The sequence below is a fragment of the Juglans regia genome, chromosome 5 (assembly GCF_001411555.2).
Source record: "Juglans regia cultivar Chandler chromosome 5, Walnut 2.0, whole genome shotgun sequence".
In the NCBI taxonomy this organism is placed as follows: domain Eukaryota; kingdom Viridiplantae; phylum Streptophyta; class Magnoliopsida; order Fagales; family Juglandaceae; genus Juglans; species Juglans regia.
In genome coordinates, this window is record NC_049905.1 from 20,958,001 (window position 1) to 20,975,981 (window position 17,981).

The window sequence follows — 17,981 nt, forward strand, 5'->3', positions numbered from 1 at the left end:
GGGGAGGTGAGTTGTAAATGTACGGTGGTGGAGGAGATGGTGAAGGAGGAGGAGGTGACTTATAGACATAAGGTGGTGGGGGTGATGGAGATGGAGGTGGTGGTGGTGGTGATTTATAGAAATATGGGGGTGGAGGAGAGGGAGATGGGGGAGGTGGAGACTTGTAAACATAAGGAGGAGGGGGTGATGGTGATGGGTGGTGGGGGTGATTTATAGATATAAGGAGGAGGTGGTGATGGAGAAGGTGGTGGGGGAGGAGGCGACTTGTAGTAATACGGCGGGTGACCTCCATGCTTTGGTGGCAATGGTGGTAAGTGTTTATGATGCAGTGGCGGTGGAGAAGCATAAACATAAGGCTCATGAGTGGCAGCCACACTAATGGCTATGAGGAAAAAAACCAGAGCAGAAAGCAGTCGAGGCCAGTGCCCCGGGTGGTGGCTTGAGGTACCCATTGCACTAGCAATTGATCAACTTTAATGCTGAAAAATGTGTCCAGAGACTGCTTGCATTGTAGCAAAGAATGCTAACCCCTTTATATAGTAAGCTCTACAATCATTCTTGAAAACGATAGATTTGTTTACTCCCAAAAACAGGCTGTATTTATACTTTAAATATTAATATATATCCCAAATCTCACAATAATTGGAAAACTTCAAGGAATCAAATTGATACAACATCTTAATTTATATAGTTCTGTCCATATGACATGAACGATCTTGTGTGTAAAGACTTAAACGTGTTCTTATGAACTAATTAGTCAATAGAAGAGTAGGTAAGGTGCTGTACTAAGGCTGGAAAATTGCCTTTCTGTATTGTTTTGGTAATATAATTTAGAATTTAGAAGCACGTTGTTGATCTATATATAAAAACTGATCAAGTAGTACTCTATGATCAGGGAAGAAAGGAGGAATGAGATCAATATCGAGGGGTATGAAAGGCACAAAAGTCAAACTATGATCGTAATAAAGAGACCAGTGTTGGAAGCTGCCTGCCAGCATTGTTCCAATATATTTTTGTTCCAATATACGACTTCTGCGATTTGGCAGTTCATTAAACTCAACGTATATGCGCGTGTTAGGTAGCATTTTTTTGTGAATATATTGTCAGTTTTCCTTCTTCCAAGCGTCGGTGCAATATTTATAATTTTTCTGTGGATTACGTTGGCCTTAAGAGAATTGCTATCGCTACAAAAAGATCTTACAAAAAAAAAATTTATAAATTGACGTGATTTAATGTGATATCTGTAATTTCTTTATATTTATACCAGTGAAATCGGCATCCTCAAATCCGTTTGATCTTGCCCATCCCATCCCAACATGACCTCATGCATGTATGGCCGTCATGTTAACTATCCAACTAATTTCCCCTAGCCAAAACTAGCTAGTAGTATTTATGATATTATTCATTGTAATCAAAACATGAACTACTTGCATACATGATTTATATATATATATATATATATATATATATATATTTAAAAAAAGAAATCATGATCACTTCATGCAAGTAATTAAAAAAAATGCTTACAACTAGGATTCAACCCAAAATCCCCACGTTATCTTAACCTAATAAAATATGCGTTCAAAAGTAATTAGAAATCAACCCTTGACCGCAGCTAGCTAGCTAGCTGTACACGTTCCTAGATACCTTATCAGTTCAGGTAACATGTCTTCTTCCTTCCTTGACAATCTCAATCTGTATCCAATATTGTAGATATATCCATAAAAGGAGTACTGTTTCATCTATGAAAATAATTCTACAAATTGACGTACTTTTATCTGATTTGTTAAATTTATTTTATAATAAAAATAACTTTACAACTTGACGAATCATATCAAATTTGTGAGATTAATTTTGTGTAATTCCTTTGTAGCTATAATATTTTCTTAAAAGAAAACATAAAGAGATAATTAATTATCTTCTTAATTAATAATTATACTGCAAGATCATTTATACTACGTCCTTCTTGTCTTGACAAATTAATTTTAAAAATGTCATAATTAACCAACCATTCAAACGAAAATTAATTTGAGATATAACATTACATGATTAGCCAGTCTGACTGAAATGATAAAATCTTAACGTTTATCTTATTTACACATTTTACGATTATATATTAAATTACTCTTACTTTTTTTTATTATTGTGCTATATACAATCTCTTTGAATAATCTTAAGAGTTTGTTTAGCATTTTCCGCTTTTGTTTAGTCTTATCCTCCACATTTAAATCCACACTCTACATGATAAAGTCTATATTCCTTCTGAAGAAGTAATCACATATATACATATATATATATATATATATTTATATATATAAACTTGGAAAATGATTTATCTGCAGTAGTACCAATTGTTCTACTTACATTTAATAATTATTTCGAAGAAATTTAGAATCATCTTAGTTAATTAATTTTTCTGTTTTTCTTAATTTCTTGCATGATTTTTAGTTTAATCCGATCGAGCTGTATGAGTAGTGGAGATCGATCAGAATGAAATTAGGCTGCAATTGTAAGCTAATAATAACTTGCACGACAGATGATGCACCCACCAATTCATCATTTCATCACATTAATTGTATATTTAGTCATGTTTCACCCACCTTTGAGGCAAATTTATTAATTAATACATGTCAATTTTTGATTGGTTGCCATATTTTTTTAAACAAAATTATAATATTATTTAAAACCCTCAGTATTCGAAAATCACGATTACATTCAATATAATATTATATCTTGGCCAGGGTCCTATACCCGACCCAAGGTATGTAAAAACCTTAAAACAACCAAATTTATGCAATTATTCGTGGCTGATTTGCATCTGATCTACTCTATTATAATAAATAGCTATCTAATTATAAATAATAACTTTTTTTTTTATTTTTCTGTTAACTTTTCTTGTTTTTTCCATTTAGTCCATTAAATCCAGTTTTACCAAAAGGTCATTAAAATCCTCGATCATTTGACGTGTAGCTCCCTTGTAGAATTTAATGAATGATCCTATTTTACTAAAAGGTTCTTAAAATCCTTAATTATTTGACGTGTAACTCTTTTGTAAAATTTAATGAAGGATCATGTCTTATTAAAAGGTCCTAAATAGTCCCGCAGCGCACATGAATTTTTTTTATGTCCTTTTTGTTCTGACAGTGTACTCATTTTCCTTTATTTTTGTTTCAATTTTTTTAAATAAAAAATTAATAATATTTTATTATTATATAGAAAGTAAATAGATAATTCAATATAGATGCAGGCCAATGCTCATATTTTGCTAAAGTTTAGATTTTTTTTAATATTTATTTTTTGTCTTTCTTTAACTTTGTATTTTTTTTCCAGACAAATAAGCTACTAACTTGTTCACTTTTTTTATTATTTAAATCATTATGTCAGGTGCACCCCAGAGCTAATGCACCCGAGGCCGTTCCCGTGTGTGTGTGTATATATATATATATATATAAGGAATACAAGCACGGTCAATAACTAGTACATGACCTCGTGTTTGACGTGGGAATTCATTCCAAGTAATTGCAAATGTTATAAATTCAATGAGTTAATTGCTAAAATTAAAATAAAAAAAATAAAAAAATAAAAACTATGGAGTTTTTTGTGAGAGAGATTGTGCTAGCTAAATATAGTTATGGGTTGTACAAGCTAGCGCACGCTTTTTAAAAAAGAGTAAAGTTTATTAATAAAAAATTACTTTTAATCACAAATGTCACAAAGAACATTTTCTTTTCTTTTTTCCTTTTATAATTGCAACTATATTCCTACATTTATTACAAGAAAAATTCTTATTTAATTATAGTCGGTTATTTCTTACAAAAATGACTATTTTCTATTAAAATGAGTTTATTCCCTTCTTAAATAATTTATAATAAATATTCATTTTTCCTATATATATATATATATAGTTACTACCAAATTAGATTTCCAAAATACAAAGGCGGCATGAACTAACTTACTAAAATGTATTTCTAAAACGTCGGCTTCAACTCAATTATATGTGAAATTTGTCATGATGAGTTTGGAAGGCTACTCCCATGATAGCCAATGAAGCAGGCAAACCCAAAAAAGACGAATTTCTCAAGAAAAATAAACACAACTTGAGGGAATTATCAAAGAATATCATAGCCTAGCCTACCTATGCATGCTTGGACCTACACCAGTCCGGAACTTCACTGCTTAATTTAATTAGGTCCTAATTTGCTTGATTTCCATGTCCTATACAAAGACTCGATCGATCCGGTAATCACTCTTAATTACGTATTGATTCACTCACAAGTGATCAACAAGTTAGTTGTATAGACTCTCTAGCTCATGATCAATAGATGATGATCATAAAAGCCAGGAGAAAAGGTAATTAATGTTGAATAGATGATCATCATCATCATCATTCGAAGAATATTTGCAACAATCTCCTCATGTATAAATTTATGATACATCAACTCCATATGACTTTTGTCTAAATTCTCATCTATGTAATTAATTTTGAAACAGAAGCTTTTGTTCTTGTTAGGCTAGCTATATCATCCTTTCCTATATATATATATATTTAATGACCATAAATTAAATCATTTAGGTTTAAAATCATTTGAAAGATCATGGCAATAATACTGTATAAATTAATTGAAATTTTAATATATAGTATAGACCCTTCATGTCTCATCTTCTTTCCATTATGTCTAATAATTTATTATAGTTTGTAATGAAAAATTAAGGTCACATTCAAACAACTCTACTATATATCAAGTATGAAATAAGACTTAAAAATATAATAAAATTAAAATTAATCATTTCTCCCGCACATTACGGTGCACCAGTAGTTTCTATATGAGTTAACACTACATGCAATGATTCTTTTATAAAAAAAATTCTTTTTAATCAAACAGAAACTATATATCATTGCATCAGTAGTAGTACTCCTATTTGACTTGGGAGTAAACCAAGCTCATTCAAGTCAAATGAAATAATTATACAAACCAAACAAAGAAATCATTTATAAGCCATATCTATCTACAACCAAGCAACCTTTCATCTATATTGAAAGTTCAAAAGAAGTACTAGGGATTCCCAAGATATACTCTTAATTAGCTCTCAATTTTGATTTATGTTGAGCTTAGAACCGATAACTTCACTCTCTCATTTGTACTTCAGTCACAAAAAGATTTCATAAAAGTAAATTCATAAACTGGCGTTACTTCATATAATACATTAGATCTATTTTATAATAAAATTAGACCATATCAAATCACGTTAGTTTATTTATTTATCTTTATAAAAAAAAAAAATTGGTTAAAGCATTTCAAAAACTAAAGAAATACCAATAGAACTACAATTCAACCAACAGAATATCTTACGCTTAGCCAATATGTGGATAAATATTCTCTAGTTCTTGTCTTGAAAACCTGAACAGCCCAACATAAGGAACCATATATCATGGTCCACCCTTAATGCAATCAGGTTATTTGCTGGCCCAAGCCTGGTCTTGGTCCTGCGCCTGACCCACCGATCACACCTCCCTGGCTCTAACCCACTAGACATATCTCTTCCTCTTAATTAAGCCTCTTGTTTCACTTTTATTAGTCTTTGTTCTTCTTTTTCATTTTGTCAGCAAATCTCTGGTGATCGAACAATTTTTTGTCTTTTTTCAAATGATACTATGTGATTTGAGTTTATCCTCTCAATTTGACTGCTCATGCATTTCATATTATTTTTTAATTTTTTTTTCTTAATAGTTAATGCAGTGACTATTAGTATACTATTGGATTTTTTTTTTTTAAATGTTTAAATATATTTAAAAAATATTTGAAAGAAAGAGGAAAAAAAGTGAAATTTGCACTAGGGACACGTCCAAAGTTAAAAGCCGCGCGAAACGGTGTAGTAGCAGCACTTTTTTTTCTTTTTTTTTTTTATGGTTTATTCATGAGCAAGTAATAATTTTGATGAAACAGCACCTGTTAACCTGATCTCTAGATGTATTTGTTTTGGGATCTGTCAGTGAATTTTCCAGCAACCAGCTTCTTGCTCATGATACAATTGGTATGCGATCTCGAGGATGACATGAATGCAGTGTCCCTGCATGCACTTTCTCCCTACCAAGAACTAGAAACCCATTGCTCTTTGAATTGTTTGAGAGCAATTGCAATAATCTACAATATTTTTTCATGAAACTCAAGAGTTTTAGAATACAATTTAAAAACAGAATATAAAGGGAATATGATAAGGAGTTCTCAGAGCAGTGCAGGAGCTTAGTATATATATCAGATCGGTAGGAATGAATATGGTGAATATAGAGAGTCAGAGACTGAAAAATAGTCATTCTGTTCGGATGTGTGTTCAGGTAAAGAAGTCAATTGGAAGCAGAGAATTTCCAAAACCAGAACAAATTTTCCCTTTTATTTCGAGTATCAATTTCACCAACTATACAGCATTTGTTTGTCATTGAACCCCATGCGCCCCCTTTCTTCTTTCTTATGCAACATAATAGTAGGCAAGATGATGAAGAACTCTCATCATGAAAAAATAGCTATGCATAAAAATCTCTCCTATACTCAAAATCCTATGTATTTGCCTATGAGAAGTAGTGGCTGCTGCTCAGTTGAACTAGCATTTTCATGAGGTTTGGAGAATGTCACAAGTGAACTGTCTGGACAGCTTGGGACACACATCCTCTCTTCCGGGTTGTTCAAAATTCCTCTTATTGAGTTCTTTGCTCCAATTCAGCATTGCTTACGGGAACACCATTCTCAAGGATTAGAAGCATTTCCACCATTGTTGACAGCAGGACAGAAACTGAGCACAACACAGGTGAAAGCTCATCATTAGCCGAAAAAGAAAAAAGTGGAAAGCTTCATGAGAATGCAAGCATGATGCTAATCTCAACTTAACAAAACAAACCCTTGAATTGCAGCATTATACCTCTCCGCAGCATCTTTATCAACCGGTTCCCAGTATGCGTGCCTATAAAGAGAGATTTAGCAGAAAACATAAATAAACATGCAGGCCAACAAGAAGGTAAGAAAATTCAAGAGAACATCCAGAGAAGCCAATCTAAACCTGCAAGAATGACTTCAATAGGATAACCAGAATCGACCCGTAGTCAAAGGCAGATACCATCCCAAGTTTCTGCTCCGTGTTCCTAATGGCGGTATTAGTTGCCAGGATTAAAGCATCTTGTTTGGAAAGCTGCCACACTAAACAGAATGAGAGACCAGAAGGCTACAAGAACACCTAACATCAATAAAATAGTTTACCATCTAAAATGGGCATACCCACCTCTAAAGCCAGATTAATTCTGTGCTTCTTGATTGCCATTGTTATGGTTGCGTCCGTATCTGCTTCCTCCAGAATGCTAACTATGGTACAAATTTCAGCCCTAGTTCTATCGCTCTCTGAATCGCCCTCCTGACCTAAAAGTTCAGTTTTCCGACAAAACAAGAGGCTGTCTAAACACTGTGAGACGTACCCTGGATTTCGTTCCCCTTTCTCAACTTCTTCACCACAGATTATCTGGACATTCACAATTGCTTCATCTTTCAGCAACATATCGCTTTTTTCCCGGCACAGCCTCCGCAGACGCTGAAGTTCGGTCCCAAGGATCTTGAAGAACTCCATTCCTGAACTTTTTGCAGTTTCTTTCAGATTAGTCCATGCCTTTAAATGATCCTCAATTGCAGGACCTTCCTTGCATAACCAACGTACAAAAGCATCAGCATCAACCTCTTCTACAGAAGATGTCCTTTCAGCATCAATATCTCCTCCCAAGAATCGCTCCAAAAGGAGACTAGAGCAGAAATCAGTCCTCTCTTGCACGCCAACTTTTTTCCAAGAATTCTCAGAAAGACAACGCAATGCGCAAGCACTACCCAGATTTGTTAACCATCGGAAAACCTCTTGAAGCTCTGAGGCTTCCAGAAGTAATATCGACTGGAGCGTCTGGTGCACCACATGTTCCGTAGGTATCGATGTCCTAAAGCGTTTTTGCAGCATTTTTGCTGTAAAAGTTTGCAACATTTGGAGATGATATGGGGCAAAACAATCAATGCCAATAAACAATTGCAGGCAAGAACGAATTCTGTCAAGGATTTCAATGCGCTTCTTATCTCGACAAAATACTTCCTTGCCTATGACGTATGAAGTAGACGACAGATCTCTCATAATCTTGTTGGCTGAACGAAAATTCACGGGTCCCCAATCCCCGGATTCTACCATTTGAACGAACTCTCTAGGAAGTCCTTGCGGCAAAAGGCCTCGTTCATACTCTGACAGACCTCCACAATGCGCATTGGCAATGTGCTCCAGGTTCGATTTATCATCCCAAGACCTCGCTCCGCAGCAACAACACAGCCAAAACTTCCATTTCTTCGTCTCCTTAGCGAGTTCTATGGCTTCCTTCAAGACTTGCTTCGCTGTGTTCAAGTTATTCTTGTCCAAATGAGCTTCAAGTTCTTGGATTCCTATATTAAAGAATTCCATTCGTTTTTCATGACTCGTGGTGTTTTCCCAGTAAGTCCTAACTCGAGCCCTCATTTCTACGTCAGGCAGGACATTCTTGAGAGCCCCGCGGGGCTGTCGTTTTACCGAGAACCCCTCAAAGATCTCCTTCTTTTTCCGTTCTAGAACCTCCAACTCGCTCTTTTTTCCCGGCCAGTTACCATCCCCAAGAGAAAGGATCCTGTCCGCGGATGCCTCAACGAGAGATGCGAGCTGCAGTCTCGCAATGTCAATTTCCAAGGCTTCGAAATCTTCAACGGGTTCCCTGGGTATGCTTATCATTAACCCGCGCAAGCATTCCTTGATGACGGCTTTGTACTCTAAAGCGGTGGCTATATGCTCGGCAATTTGGAAGAGCGCGGTGGCGTATAAGAGGGCGAGGCAGGGGGACATCGGGGCAAGCAATACGGCTATGGAGGCGGAATTGGAAGCTCTGTCCAGGTGTTGGAGTTTGGGGTGATAGGAGCAATGTTGGTCGTCGAATCGAGAAGCAAGTTCGGACTGAATACGGCTTCGGGTGGTGTGGGAAAGAACGCAGCCCGGATTCTGGGAAATGGAGTCTTCGACGTCTCTCAATCTTCTGTCGAGTTCTTCAGCAGAATGCATCGTGACTACCGGAAGATCATGGCAATCCATCATCTGGGTCGGCCTCATCGTACGTAATTCTTGTTGATCTTGTGACAATTGTAAAGAGGATATATAATGCATGCAAAATTTTCGAAGCGTACGTAAAACTGATATGGCCTGGGTATCGAAGTGGTTGATATACATTGGAAGTAACCTGTATTCCAACTATTTTCACTTTCTTGCATGGTTTTGCTTGCCAAGAAAAAGAGCAACAGGCCTGTGCTCTTAACATATAAATTAATTAATAAAATTAATCCTCCCTATCTTAATAAATTTTTAGAATAAGAAGTGATTTCATATAATATCATAGTAAAAGCCTTTAAACTCTGGCTCTATACTTTATCAATTTAATTAAATATTTTATGTATTGAATTCACTTATTAAAAGAGTCTATCCATACATAAGGAGAGCGTTTAAATATAAATTAAATAATAAAATATACATATTCTTATTAGTTAAACTTTTAAATAAATTGTAATTTCACCAAGTAATTGGCATTTTAATCTTTTATATATTTAGCTTCGTGCTTTTGCTTTCGGAAATTGACTGATTTGTAATTATGAACTTGAATGGTTTAGCCACAAACAGGACAAGAGTTCCAAAATCACTGCATGCTAGCCATGGGTTTTAAGAACGGGCAATCATATATTTATAACTTTTTTACCACCACTTTACTATTTTTAGTGTATTTATTATTATTTTTTTAATATATTTTTTAATATCTTTAATCATTAAGAAAAAATTTAAAAAATATACAATTTTACTAATAGTTACTTTTTTAACCATTAAGTGAAAAAAAATTAAAAAAAAATTAAAAATTAAGATTAAAAAAATTAATCTTTAAGTACAATAGTTTTTCATTTGGATAAAAAAACGTGAAGTTCTGTATTGATGCAATATCCAGAAATGTTATACTAAAGAACAAACTTCAATGCATGACATTAAATACAATAAATTCTAATTACAACTCAAATCATCTCATCTCATTTCATCTTATTATTATAAATTTTATAAATTTTTACATAAAATATAATAAATAATTTATTTTTTTCAAATTCTAAAACAATAATAATATTAAAAAATAATATTATAATAATATTTTATTCAATTTCTAATTTTTATCTCAATTCATCTCATCTCATCTCATTATCCAAATCTAACCTAAAATTTATGCAAGTGCGATAGAGTTGTAACGGATGTTAGTCTGTGTATTTTCTTCTCTCAAATAATATTAGATATAATTATAAAATATGCAAGCTACACGCATTATATTTTTAAAAAAATATAGCTCATCACAAAATGTAAGATTTTTATTATTATTATTATTTTAAAGAGATTACGTGAAACTTACATATTTTACGAGTTCCTTTCTTCCCGGCTGGCCTGCATTGTATGTACTACGCGAAGGACTGATCCGCTGCTCCATCATTGTTGAAGAGCTTTGCCAAAAGGCCTTCACCATTCAACAATTATTGATTCGTGATATTGACAGAAGTTCTATACAATTGTTAGAATCTCCTGCACACTTTTGATATTAAGGATACAGCTTCTACACTCTGAATTGAAGTATCAGGGAAGAATAAAAGTTATTTACAATGGACTAAAAGAATATTATTTGTGATAAAATTGAGATTATGGTTCTCAACAACTTAAATTAGATTTTTATTTATGGAATAAAACCTAATAAATTTGACTGCATTTCAATACTTTTTGTTGAAGTCCACTGAAATGTTTTTTTTTTTTTTTATACATTTGTTGAAGGGAGTTTCGAACTCAAGACCTCTATTTTGGAGGCGGGGGATTTATGCCAATCATGTCACTAACCTTTGGCACGGCGCGGAAATGTTTTATTCCGCTTATAAATGAAAATCATCATGATTTCAATCGAGAAAATGCAATTTGGTCTGGGGGCCTTCTTATGTGTGCACCTCGTGAGCAACGTGGAAATTTGACATTAACTCAAATTTATACTCTACAAATAAATACAAAATAAAAAAGACAGCGGAATACCAAAATGCATCTTCCAATAAATGTACTACTAATTAATACCAACCTGCAATATTCAGGACAGGATCATTGGCATAAAAAGAAAATGTACATTTCCAGAAGAGAAAACCCTGAAGAACCCCTGGTAAAAGACCTGCAACACCAACTGATTTGAACCTCCTCCTGTTGCAGATATGAATCAAACCGTTGGATTGCTCACCACCCCAATCTGCAACTTTGTGTCGACTACCAGGCTGTTTACCAGGTGCTATAACACCAGCAAACCATTTTTCAATAGACGTCCAATTTCTTTGGATCTTCGGTACAACTTAAATGACGAACCTGGCCTTCCATTCAAATGCCACAACACAAGATTTGATTTTGTTTAGATCCTGATCTTTTGTGAAATTCCAGCTTCTTAAAAATTATATCTGACATTCCATGTTCAAGACCTGCCGTGAATGCATGCAGAGACAACAATGAGCCCCATTTACATGGACAAAAAGGAGGGAGCAAAATGAACCCGAACAATAAAAGATATGGCTCAGAAAGAAATACTAAAGGAAAGAAATGATAGAGGATATGGAGAACCTGTGCTGGAGTTTGACAAATAACCCTGGGATATATCTCATCCCTTCTAGGGGCAGAAAAGCAACAAGCTTTCGGGTTTTATATCACAACCTTTGAGCCACAAAATCAGAGCAGGAGCTGTTTAGGATGCAGCATTGCTGTTACAAAAAACCACAAGCCTTTCTCTGAAAAGTCTTGGACAATGTCACAATTACTCTTATATTACTCTTATATCGGTTAAAACAGGAAATGTGGTAACTTTGCATACGACGTTCACAAACAGCTGCAATCATGCAACACAATACTTACCAAATATAAAAGGCATCTGACTAAAAAGTAGGCCTCACAAAGCCTCCCAGTGAGTTTAACACTTGGGAAAAGAATGTAACTGAGATGGAGCTCACTATCGACATAGTGCAAACTTTGGTGCAAGGGCTAATTAACAATTGAATCGTGCTTGTAAAGTTGCTACAATTAAGCTCAAAGATTAGCGAATGCCAATCATTCAATAGAAATGACCCTTAGGTTAAAAAGGGTAGTTCTTCATTCAAGTAGCCAAGGTCAAACCTTTTCCATATCTCATCCCCTTCCACAACCTTCCCAACATTTCTATCCTGTCACAACACCAACCAAACCAGAGCTTATAGAATATAGATACCATTTTTGGAGGAATATATTGGAGGGAAGAGGATGGTGTTTAATCTAAGCCACAAAATCACTGAATAATACAAGCATGCTGCCTCTAAACACCAAACTCTCTAAATCCCAACAATCCAGGCTAGGTCCAACAAAATTATGATGAGTCCTGCATCCCATAAACAGCCTTTACTAGCAACTACTATCTGCTTCCTTACAGCAGTATATAACAACATCAAAAGTCATGGTTGATTGAAATTGTTGAATCAGATGAGGAAAGGCAAAGGGAAACCAAAGTCCTGATCATTTAATTGGTCACATAAGAGTTGCAATGTCGTAGAAGTCTCAGCACCCCCTTCCCTCCACCCACCACACAGAAAAGTGGAAGACAAAAAAATAGAGAAAAAATAAAGATCCAGCAAAATTGAAAACAGGAACATGCAGCAGACACATATTTATATCACATTGAATGAGAACTTAATGAATCATAAAAATCAAACTTTAAATACCAATACATAACTCCAATCAGATCTTTTGTCTAGATAATTTCTGTTTGATGAAAGGCATACAATAAGAGAGGAGAACTGACCTGCTAATTCAGATTTGCTTGCCAACTTCGGCACTACAGAGGAATTACTGTTTCACGATATGCATCCAACTAGCTCCGATTGTCTTGTTAAGTGAACTAAACATTCATAAATCTGTTCAGATTGAGGGTGTGATTTATCCCGAACAATAAATTCATAGGCAATGCCATTCACCTCAATCGAGCTACAACCTGGAGTCTTCTCTACTCCTCTCCTCATCATCATCTTCCTCACCTTCCTAGCCTCTTCAAACTTGTTTGCTTCTCCATACATATTTGCAAGCAAAACATAAATTCCACTGTCATCAGGATCCAACTCAAGAAGCTTCGAAGCTGCCCGTTCTCCCATCGTAACATTTCCATGCATGTGACAAGCAAAGAACAATGCACCCCAAACAACTGCGTCTGCCTCCATTGGCATGCATTTAATAAGCTGTTCTGCCTCTTCTAGAAAACCGGCCCGACCTAGAAGGTCCACCATGCAGGAGTAGTGTTTGAGCTTGGGAAAAACATTGAATATGGAGCTCATTTGAGCAAAATACTTCCGACCCTCTTCAACCAAACCTCCATGACAACAAGCAGATAAGACCCCAAGAAAGGTGATCTCATCTGGAACCAACCCAATGTCAATCATTTCCAAAAAGAAAGAGAGAGCATCATGTGCACTCCCATGAAGAGCTAAGCCACAGATAATGGCTGTCCAAGTCAGTGAGTTTCTCTGTGGCATCTCCTGGAAAACCTCGAGAGCCTTTTTGATGTTCCCACACTTGGCATACATGTCAACTAGTGCAGTTCCCAAGGCAACATTCAAAAAGAGATTGTGTTTTTCTATGTAATGGTGGATCCAGATCCCAAAGTCAAGCGCTCCAAGTTGTGAGCATGCAGATAAACAGTTAACCATGGTCACCTCATCAGGCTTGATATTGCTAGCCTGCATTTCATGAAACAAAGTCAAAGCTTCCTTGCTGCGCTTGGCCTGAACATAACCACCAATTATTGCATTCCATGGAACAACATCCTTTTCTGGCATGTCATAGAAAAACTTCCGCGCGATATCCAGAAACCCAGTTTTGGCATAGCCCACGATCATAGTAGTCCAAGAGACAATTGTTCTCTTCGTCATACTATCAAATATTGCTTGTGCCTCCTCAAGACTACCACATTTCATATACATATCCATGAGCGCATTAGAAAGTTGAAGTGTAAAATTCAACCCATTTCTTTCAATATACCGATGAAATTCTCTACCACAATTCAGATCTGCTAGCTGGGAACATGAAGAAACCACCCCAATCATCGTAACCTCATCCGGCTTCACTCTTTCAACTTCCATTTCTCGATAGAGACTTAATGCCTCACCTGCCAACCCACTTCTAACATAGCCATTAATCAAGGAGTTCCAAGAAACCAAATCTCTAATACAGCCTTCATCAAACACCTTACGTGCTGTACCCAATTCTCCACATGAAACTAACACATGAATCACCGAATTGTGCACGTATATATCCAAAGCAAAACCCAACTTTAATACATGACTGATAATCTGACTTCCCATCAATTGCAAGGATAAACTAGCACAAACTTTAAGCAACAAAGGGTAAGTATAATTATCCGGTCTCGAACCTTCATTGCGCAGCATTTCCTTGTACAGCACAACCGCTTTTTCAGGGCTTTCGCTTTCCGAATACCCTCTAATAGCAACGTTCCACGAAAAAACATTTGGGTCTCGCGCATTGTACAAAATCTTGGTGCAATATTCAAGATTTCGCTGTTCGGAGATCGCGCAAAAGGCGATGAGCCGGCTAAGGGCGAACCCATCCGAAAATAAGCCAGTGAGGATCATTTGGGATTGGATTTGCTTCAACTGGGACAAGGATTGGCATTGTTCTAAGAGCGAGAGAAGCGGGTTCGTTCGAACAAAAGTGTGGGTTGTGTTCCAGTTGGTGGGTCTTTCTTTGAGGGGTGAAAGGGAGCGAGAGTGGAGAAGTGAAGTAGAGAGAAGAGAGCATGAGAGCGGGTTCAGGAAGCAACGCAGAGATCTGAGCAGGGCGGGGTTAGCACTTACAGAGTGAATGAGGTTCATCAGGGTATGAGTGCATACATTTGTGTTTGCGTGCGGCGGGAAAGAAGTCAATGATTTTTTCCCAACTTTGATCGAGTCGAAGTAATTGAAAGAAGAATTTAAGGCTCTCACGGAATTAACCATCTTTGACAAAATTTTGGTTCGAGAATTCATTTTATAAATTTAGTCAGTCATTTTTTAATAATACTAAATAATATTTTCTCTAAATCTATTATTATTATATTAAAATATAAATTTTGATATTTTTTATTTATTTTAATTATAATTATAATTTAAATATTTATTCATTATTAAAAAAGTATACATTAATTTTTTAACGTTTATATTATTTTTAAAAAAATTCTAGGATGCCACTTGAGTTTGTCCTCTCATTTTGACCGCTTATGTATTTAATTTTTTTTTATTTAATGATTAAGAAAGTGATTTTTAATGTATTGATATATTTTTTTTATTTTTAAAAATATTTAAATATATTAAAAAAATTTAAAAATAACAAAGATAAAAATAAAAAAATAATTTTGTGCTAGTGGGCATACAGCGGTCAAAGCTGAGCAGCACATTAGCATGACTCTTATTCTTAACGAATATAATTTTTTAACGATTTTTTTATTTTTTTTATAACAATCATATTTTTCAATTGATATATTTTTTTAATTATCATATTTTTCCAACATCAAGTATTCACAACGGAAACTCTTATCATTCCAAAGTCATATATTAGTTCAAAAGTTTGCAATTGCTTTTCATTTCTTGACTTTATCAAAATTGAAGACTTCATTTAAGTCGTCCAACTTCCAAGATATTAGATGAACTGTTTAGGATGAAAACGGAAAGATGAATTGTTGATGATAAAAATAATATTTAATTAGTCCAAGAGGCTGGCCGGATTTGGCCAGTGAATATATCTTGAGTTATAATTATTGTTTATTTATTGAGTCAATTATAGTAAATTATTATGTAACATAACTAAACTTTAGCTAAATTTTGGCTAAGTTGACTCTACTACTAGTGTTCTTATTGGATATTGAAATTATTTCAAGTGAATAGTAGTGAAATTAATAAAATAATATGAGAATATTTAAGAATAGTAAGACCCAACGTTCACAAATATTAATAATTTTTTCTAATTTTTTTACTGTTTAATCCATTAAGAACTTATTATATATTATATTTTTATTGTATTCATATTTTTTTTTTATATTTCCTCTAGCAACCTGATGATAGAAAATATGATAAATAATTACCAGCATGCAAATATATGAATAGGATATATGTTTTGGTAGTTTGACAAAACTACTAAAACTCTCGGCAACAAGCTAGATACATATACTGCTCATTAAACATAAATAAAATAACAAACATAAAGAACACAGTAACAAATTTCTTGTTGAAAGCATTTTTGTGTTAGTTTTTGTGTTTATGATATTGCCTTGGTTTGGTTGGGAGTGGCTTACCAAATTCCAAACAGATTTTTGCATAGAAAATAGACAATATTAGAGAGACTTTCAAAAGAAAAAAAGAAAGTGGCCCGTACCTTCTTTTTTTTTTCTTTTTTTTTTCATCTCATTTTTCGCAACAAATACAAAAAGAAAGTACATTTGCAGTTGCCATTTCAACCTTAGAACATGGGCTAACTGTTAATTAAAAGATTAGATAAACAAAATAACACAGTAGAAAATGTTATGAAAACCCTTTCAAATTTTATTAATAACGAAGCATCAGGTTGATATTTTAGACATTGACAAATTTGGGTTAGTTGGTTTTTCTCTTCAACCTTTTGTTGTGAGCAACTTTATTTAACTGCAACAACAACATACCTTACATTTGTTTTTGCCCAAATTTAACACACAAACACCCCCACAACATAGAGAGATAAAAAATGATAGCAACTTCAAAAACTCTTGATGAATGCTTATCTGGGATATGAAGCAAAGTTTTCAATACCGTACCAGACGTCGTACCGGTCAAGGCACTAGAATGAAATAATTCAGTACCGGTATCGTTTCGTGTACCGTTTCGAGATAATCAATATATAAATAAATTATATATATAAATTATATTCCAAAATAATAGTCTATATATGAATAAATTATATATAAATAAATATTTATATTATAGATAGTCTAGTCTAAATTTGAGGTCAAAAAATTAGTTTGTAATTTCAAAAAATGAAAAAAATAATTTTAAGGCCGAAATATCAGCCGATATTTGGACTGGTACGAAGTATATGTAATACATATACTGGACTAGTGGCCGGTACGGCATATACCGATCGTACCGGCCGGTACGGTATGGTATTTAAAACAATGATATGAAGGCAAATAGAAACTAAAAAAAGAAAATGAAAACTTATTTTTGGTTAAATGTCTTCCTTCATTTCCCATAACCAAACAATGAAAAATGAAAATGAGAATCCATCCAGCACTCATCCGAAACATCCTGATATTTAGTTTTTTTGCTCATTTATATAATATATATATATATATATTCTCATCAAGCAAGCAATAAAAGAGAGATGACCATACCGATCGAATGTCGCGACATTTGAGAGAGACTGGTAGTGTTGCAAGCTTGTAGATATACAAACATACATTTTTACTGGAAGATTTAAAAAATAAAAAACAAAAAAGCAGATCTATAAACATAGAAACTTAGATTTACAAGCACAAAAACTCATATCTACAAACACATAAGCTTAGATCTACCTAAAGTGGAAAACAGAAGAAATAACCACTAAATCTGAAGGCACAAACAAAACATTGACAAATAGGCTCGAGATAAAGAAATAAAATAAGATGGGGAAAAGAAATGGGAGAAGACAGACTCTTTCTTGTTGTGCTCTAGGACGGCGAAGCATGCAAGGCTGTCGATCTCGATGCTATTCTAAGAACCCTTGCAGTCGTGAACCCCTCCAAGTTTCATTTTTATGAGTTGGTTGTCAACGAACCTGGACACCGAGCCATGATGGGTCTATGCTAATGACTCAAAAGAAAAGGAGAGATGATC

The 17,981-nt window shown here is 34.5% G+C and overlaps 2 protein-coding genes across 4 annotated transcripts; both read right to left on the reverse strand.

Annotated features, from left to right (window-relative positions):
* Positions 1-6,740: 6,740 nt before the first annotated feature.
* Positions 6,741-9,141, reverse strand: LOC109003654. The gene is made up of 4 exons (XM_018981888.2): positions 7,270-9,141; positions 7,064-7,179; positions 6,892-6,954; positions 6,741-6,786 (listed from the first exon to the last, which is right to left on the reverse strand). The coding sequence occupies exons 1-4, from the start codon at positions 9,139-9,141 to the stop codon at positions 6,741-6,743; spliced, it is 2,097 nt and encodes a 698-aa protein (XP_018837433.2).
* Positions 9,142-11,052: 1,911 nt separating this feature from the next.
* Positions 11,053-15,029, reverse strand: LOC109003659 (pentatricopeptide repeat-containing protein At2g22410, mitochondrial-like). Of its 3 annotated transcripts, none has more exons than XM_018981894.2 (3): positions 12,896-15,029; positions 11,692-11,828; positions 11,053-11,552 (listed from the first exon to the last, which is right to left on the reverse strand). In XM_018981894.2, the coding sequence occupies exon 1, from the start codon at positions 14,973-14,975 to the stop codon at positions 12,948-12,950; it is 2,028 nt and encodes a 675-aa protein (XP_018837439.1). In that variant the 5' UTR covers positions 14,976-15,029; the 3' UTR covers positions 11,053-11,552; positions 11,692-11,828; positions 12,896-12,947. The 3 variants fall into 3 exon arrangements, with proteins under 3 accessions (XP_018837439.1, XP_035545869.1, XP_018837441.1); XM_035689976.1 differs by having other exon boundaries at positions 11,692-12,284; XM_018981896.2 differs by lacking the exon at positions 11,692-11,828.
* Positions 15,030-17,981: the final 2,952 nt, after the last annotated feature.

Coding starts and splice junctions, on each gene's coding strand:
- LOC109003654 (XM_018981888.2), bottom strand. CDS start 9,141: ATGAGGCCGACCCAGATGATGGATTGCCATGATCTTCCGGTAGTCACG. Junction 7,180..7,269: donor GAATTAATCTGGCTTTAGAG/GTGGGTATGCCC, acceptor TTAGTGTGGCAG/CTTTCCAAACAAGATGCTTT. Junction 6,955..7,063: donor ATTCTGGTTATCCTATTGAA/GTCATTCTTGCA, acceptor CTCTCTTTATAG/GCACGCATACTGGGAACCGG.
- LOC109003659 (XM_018981896.2), bottom strand. CDS start 14,975: ATGAACCTCATTCACTCTGTAAGTGCTAACCCCGCCCTGCTCAGATCT.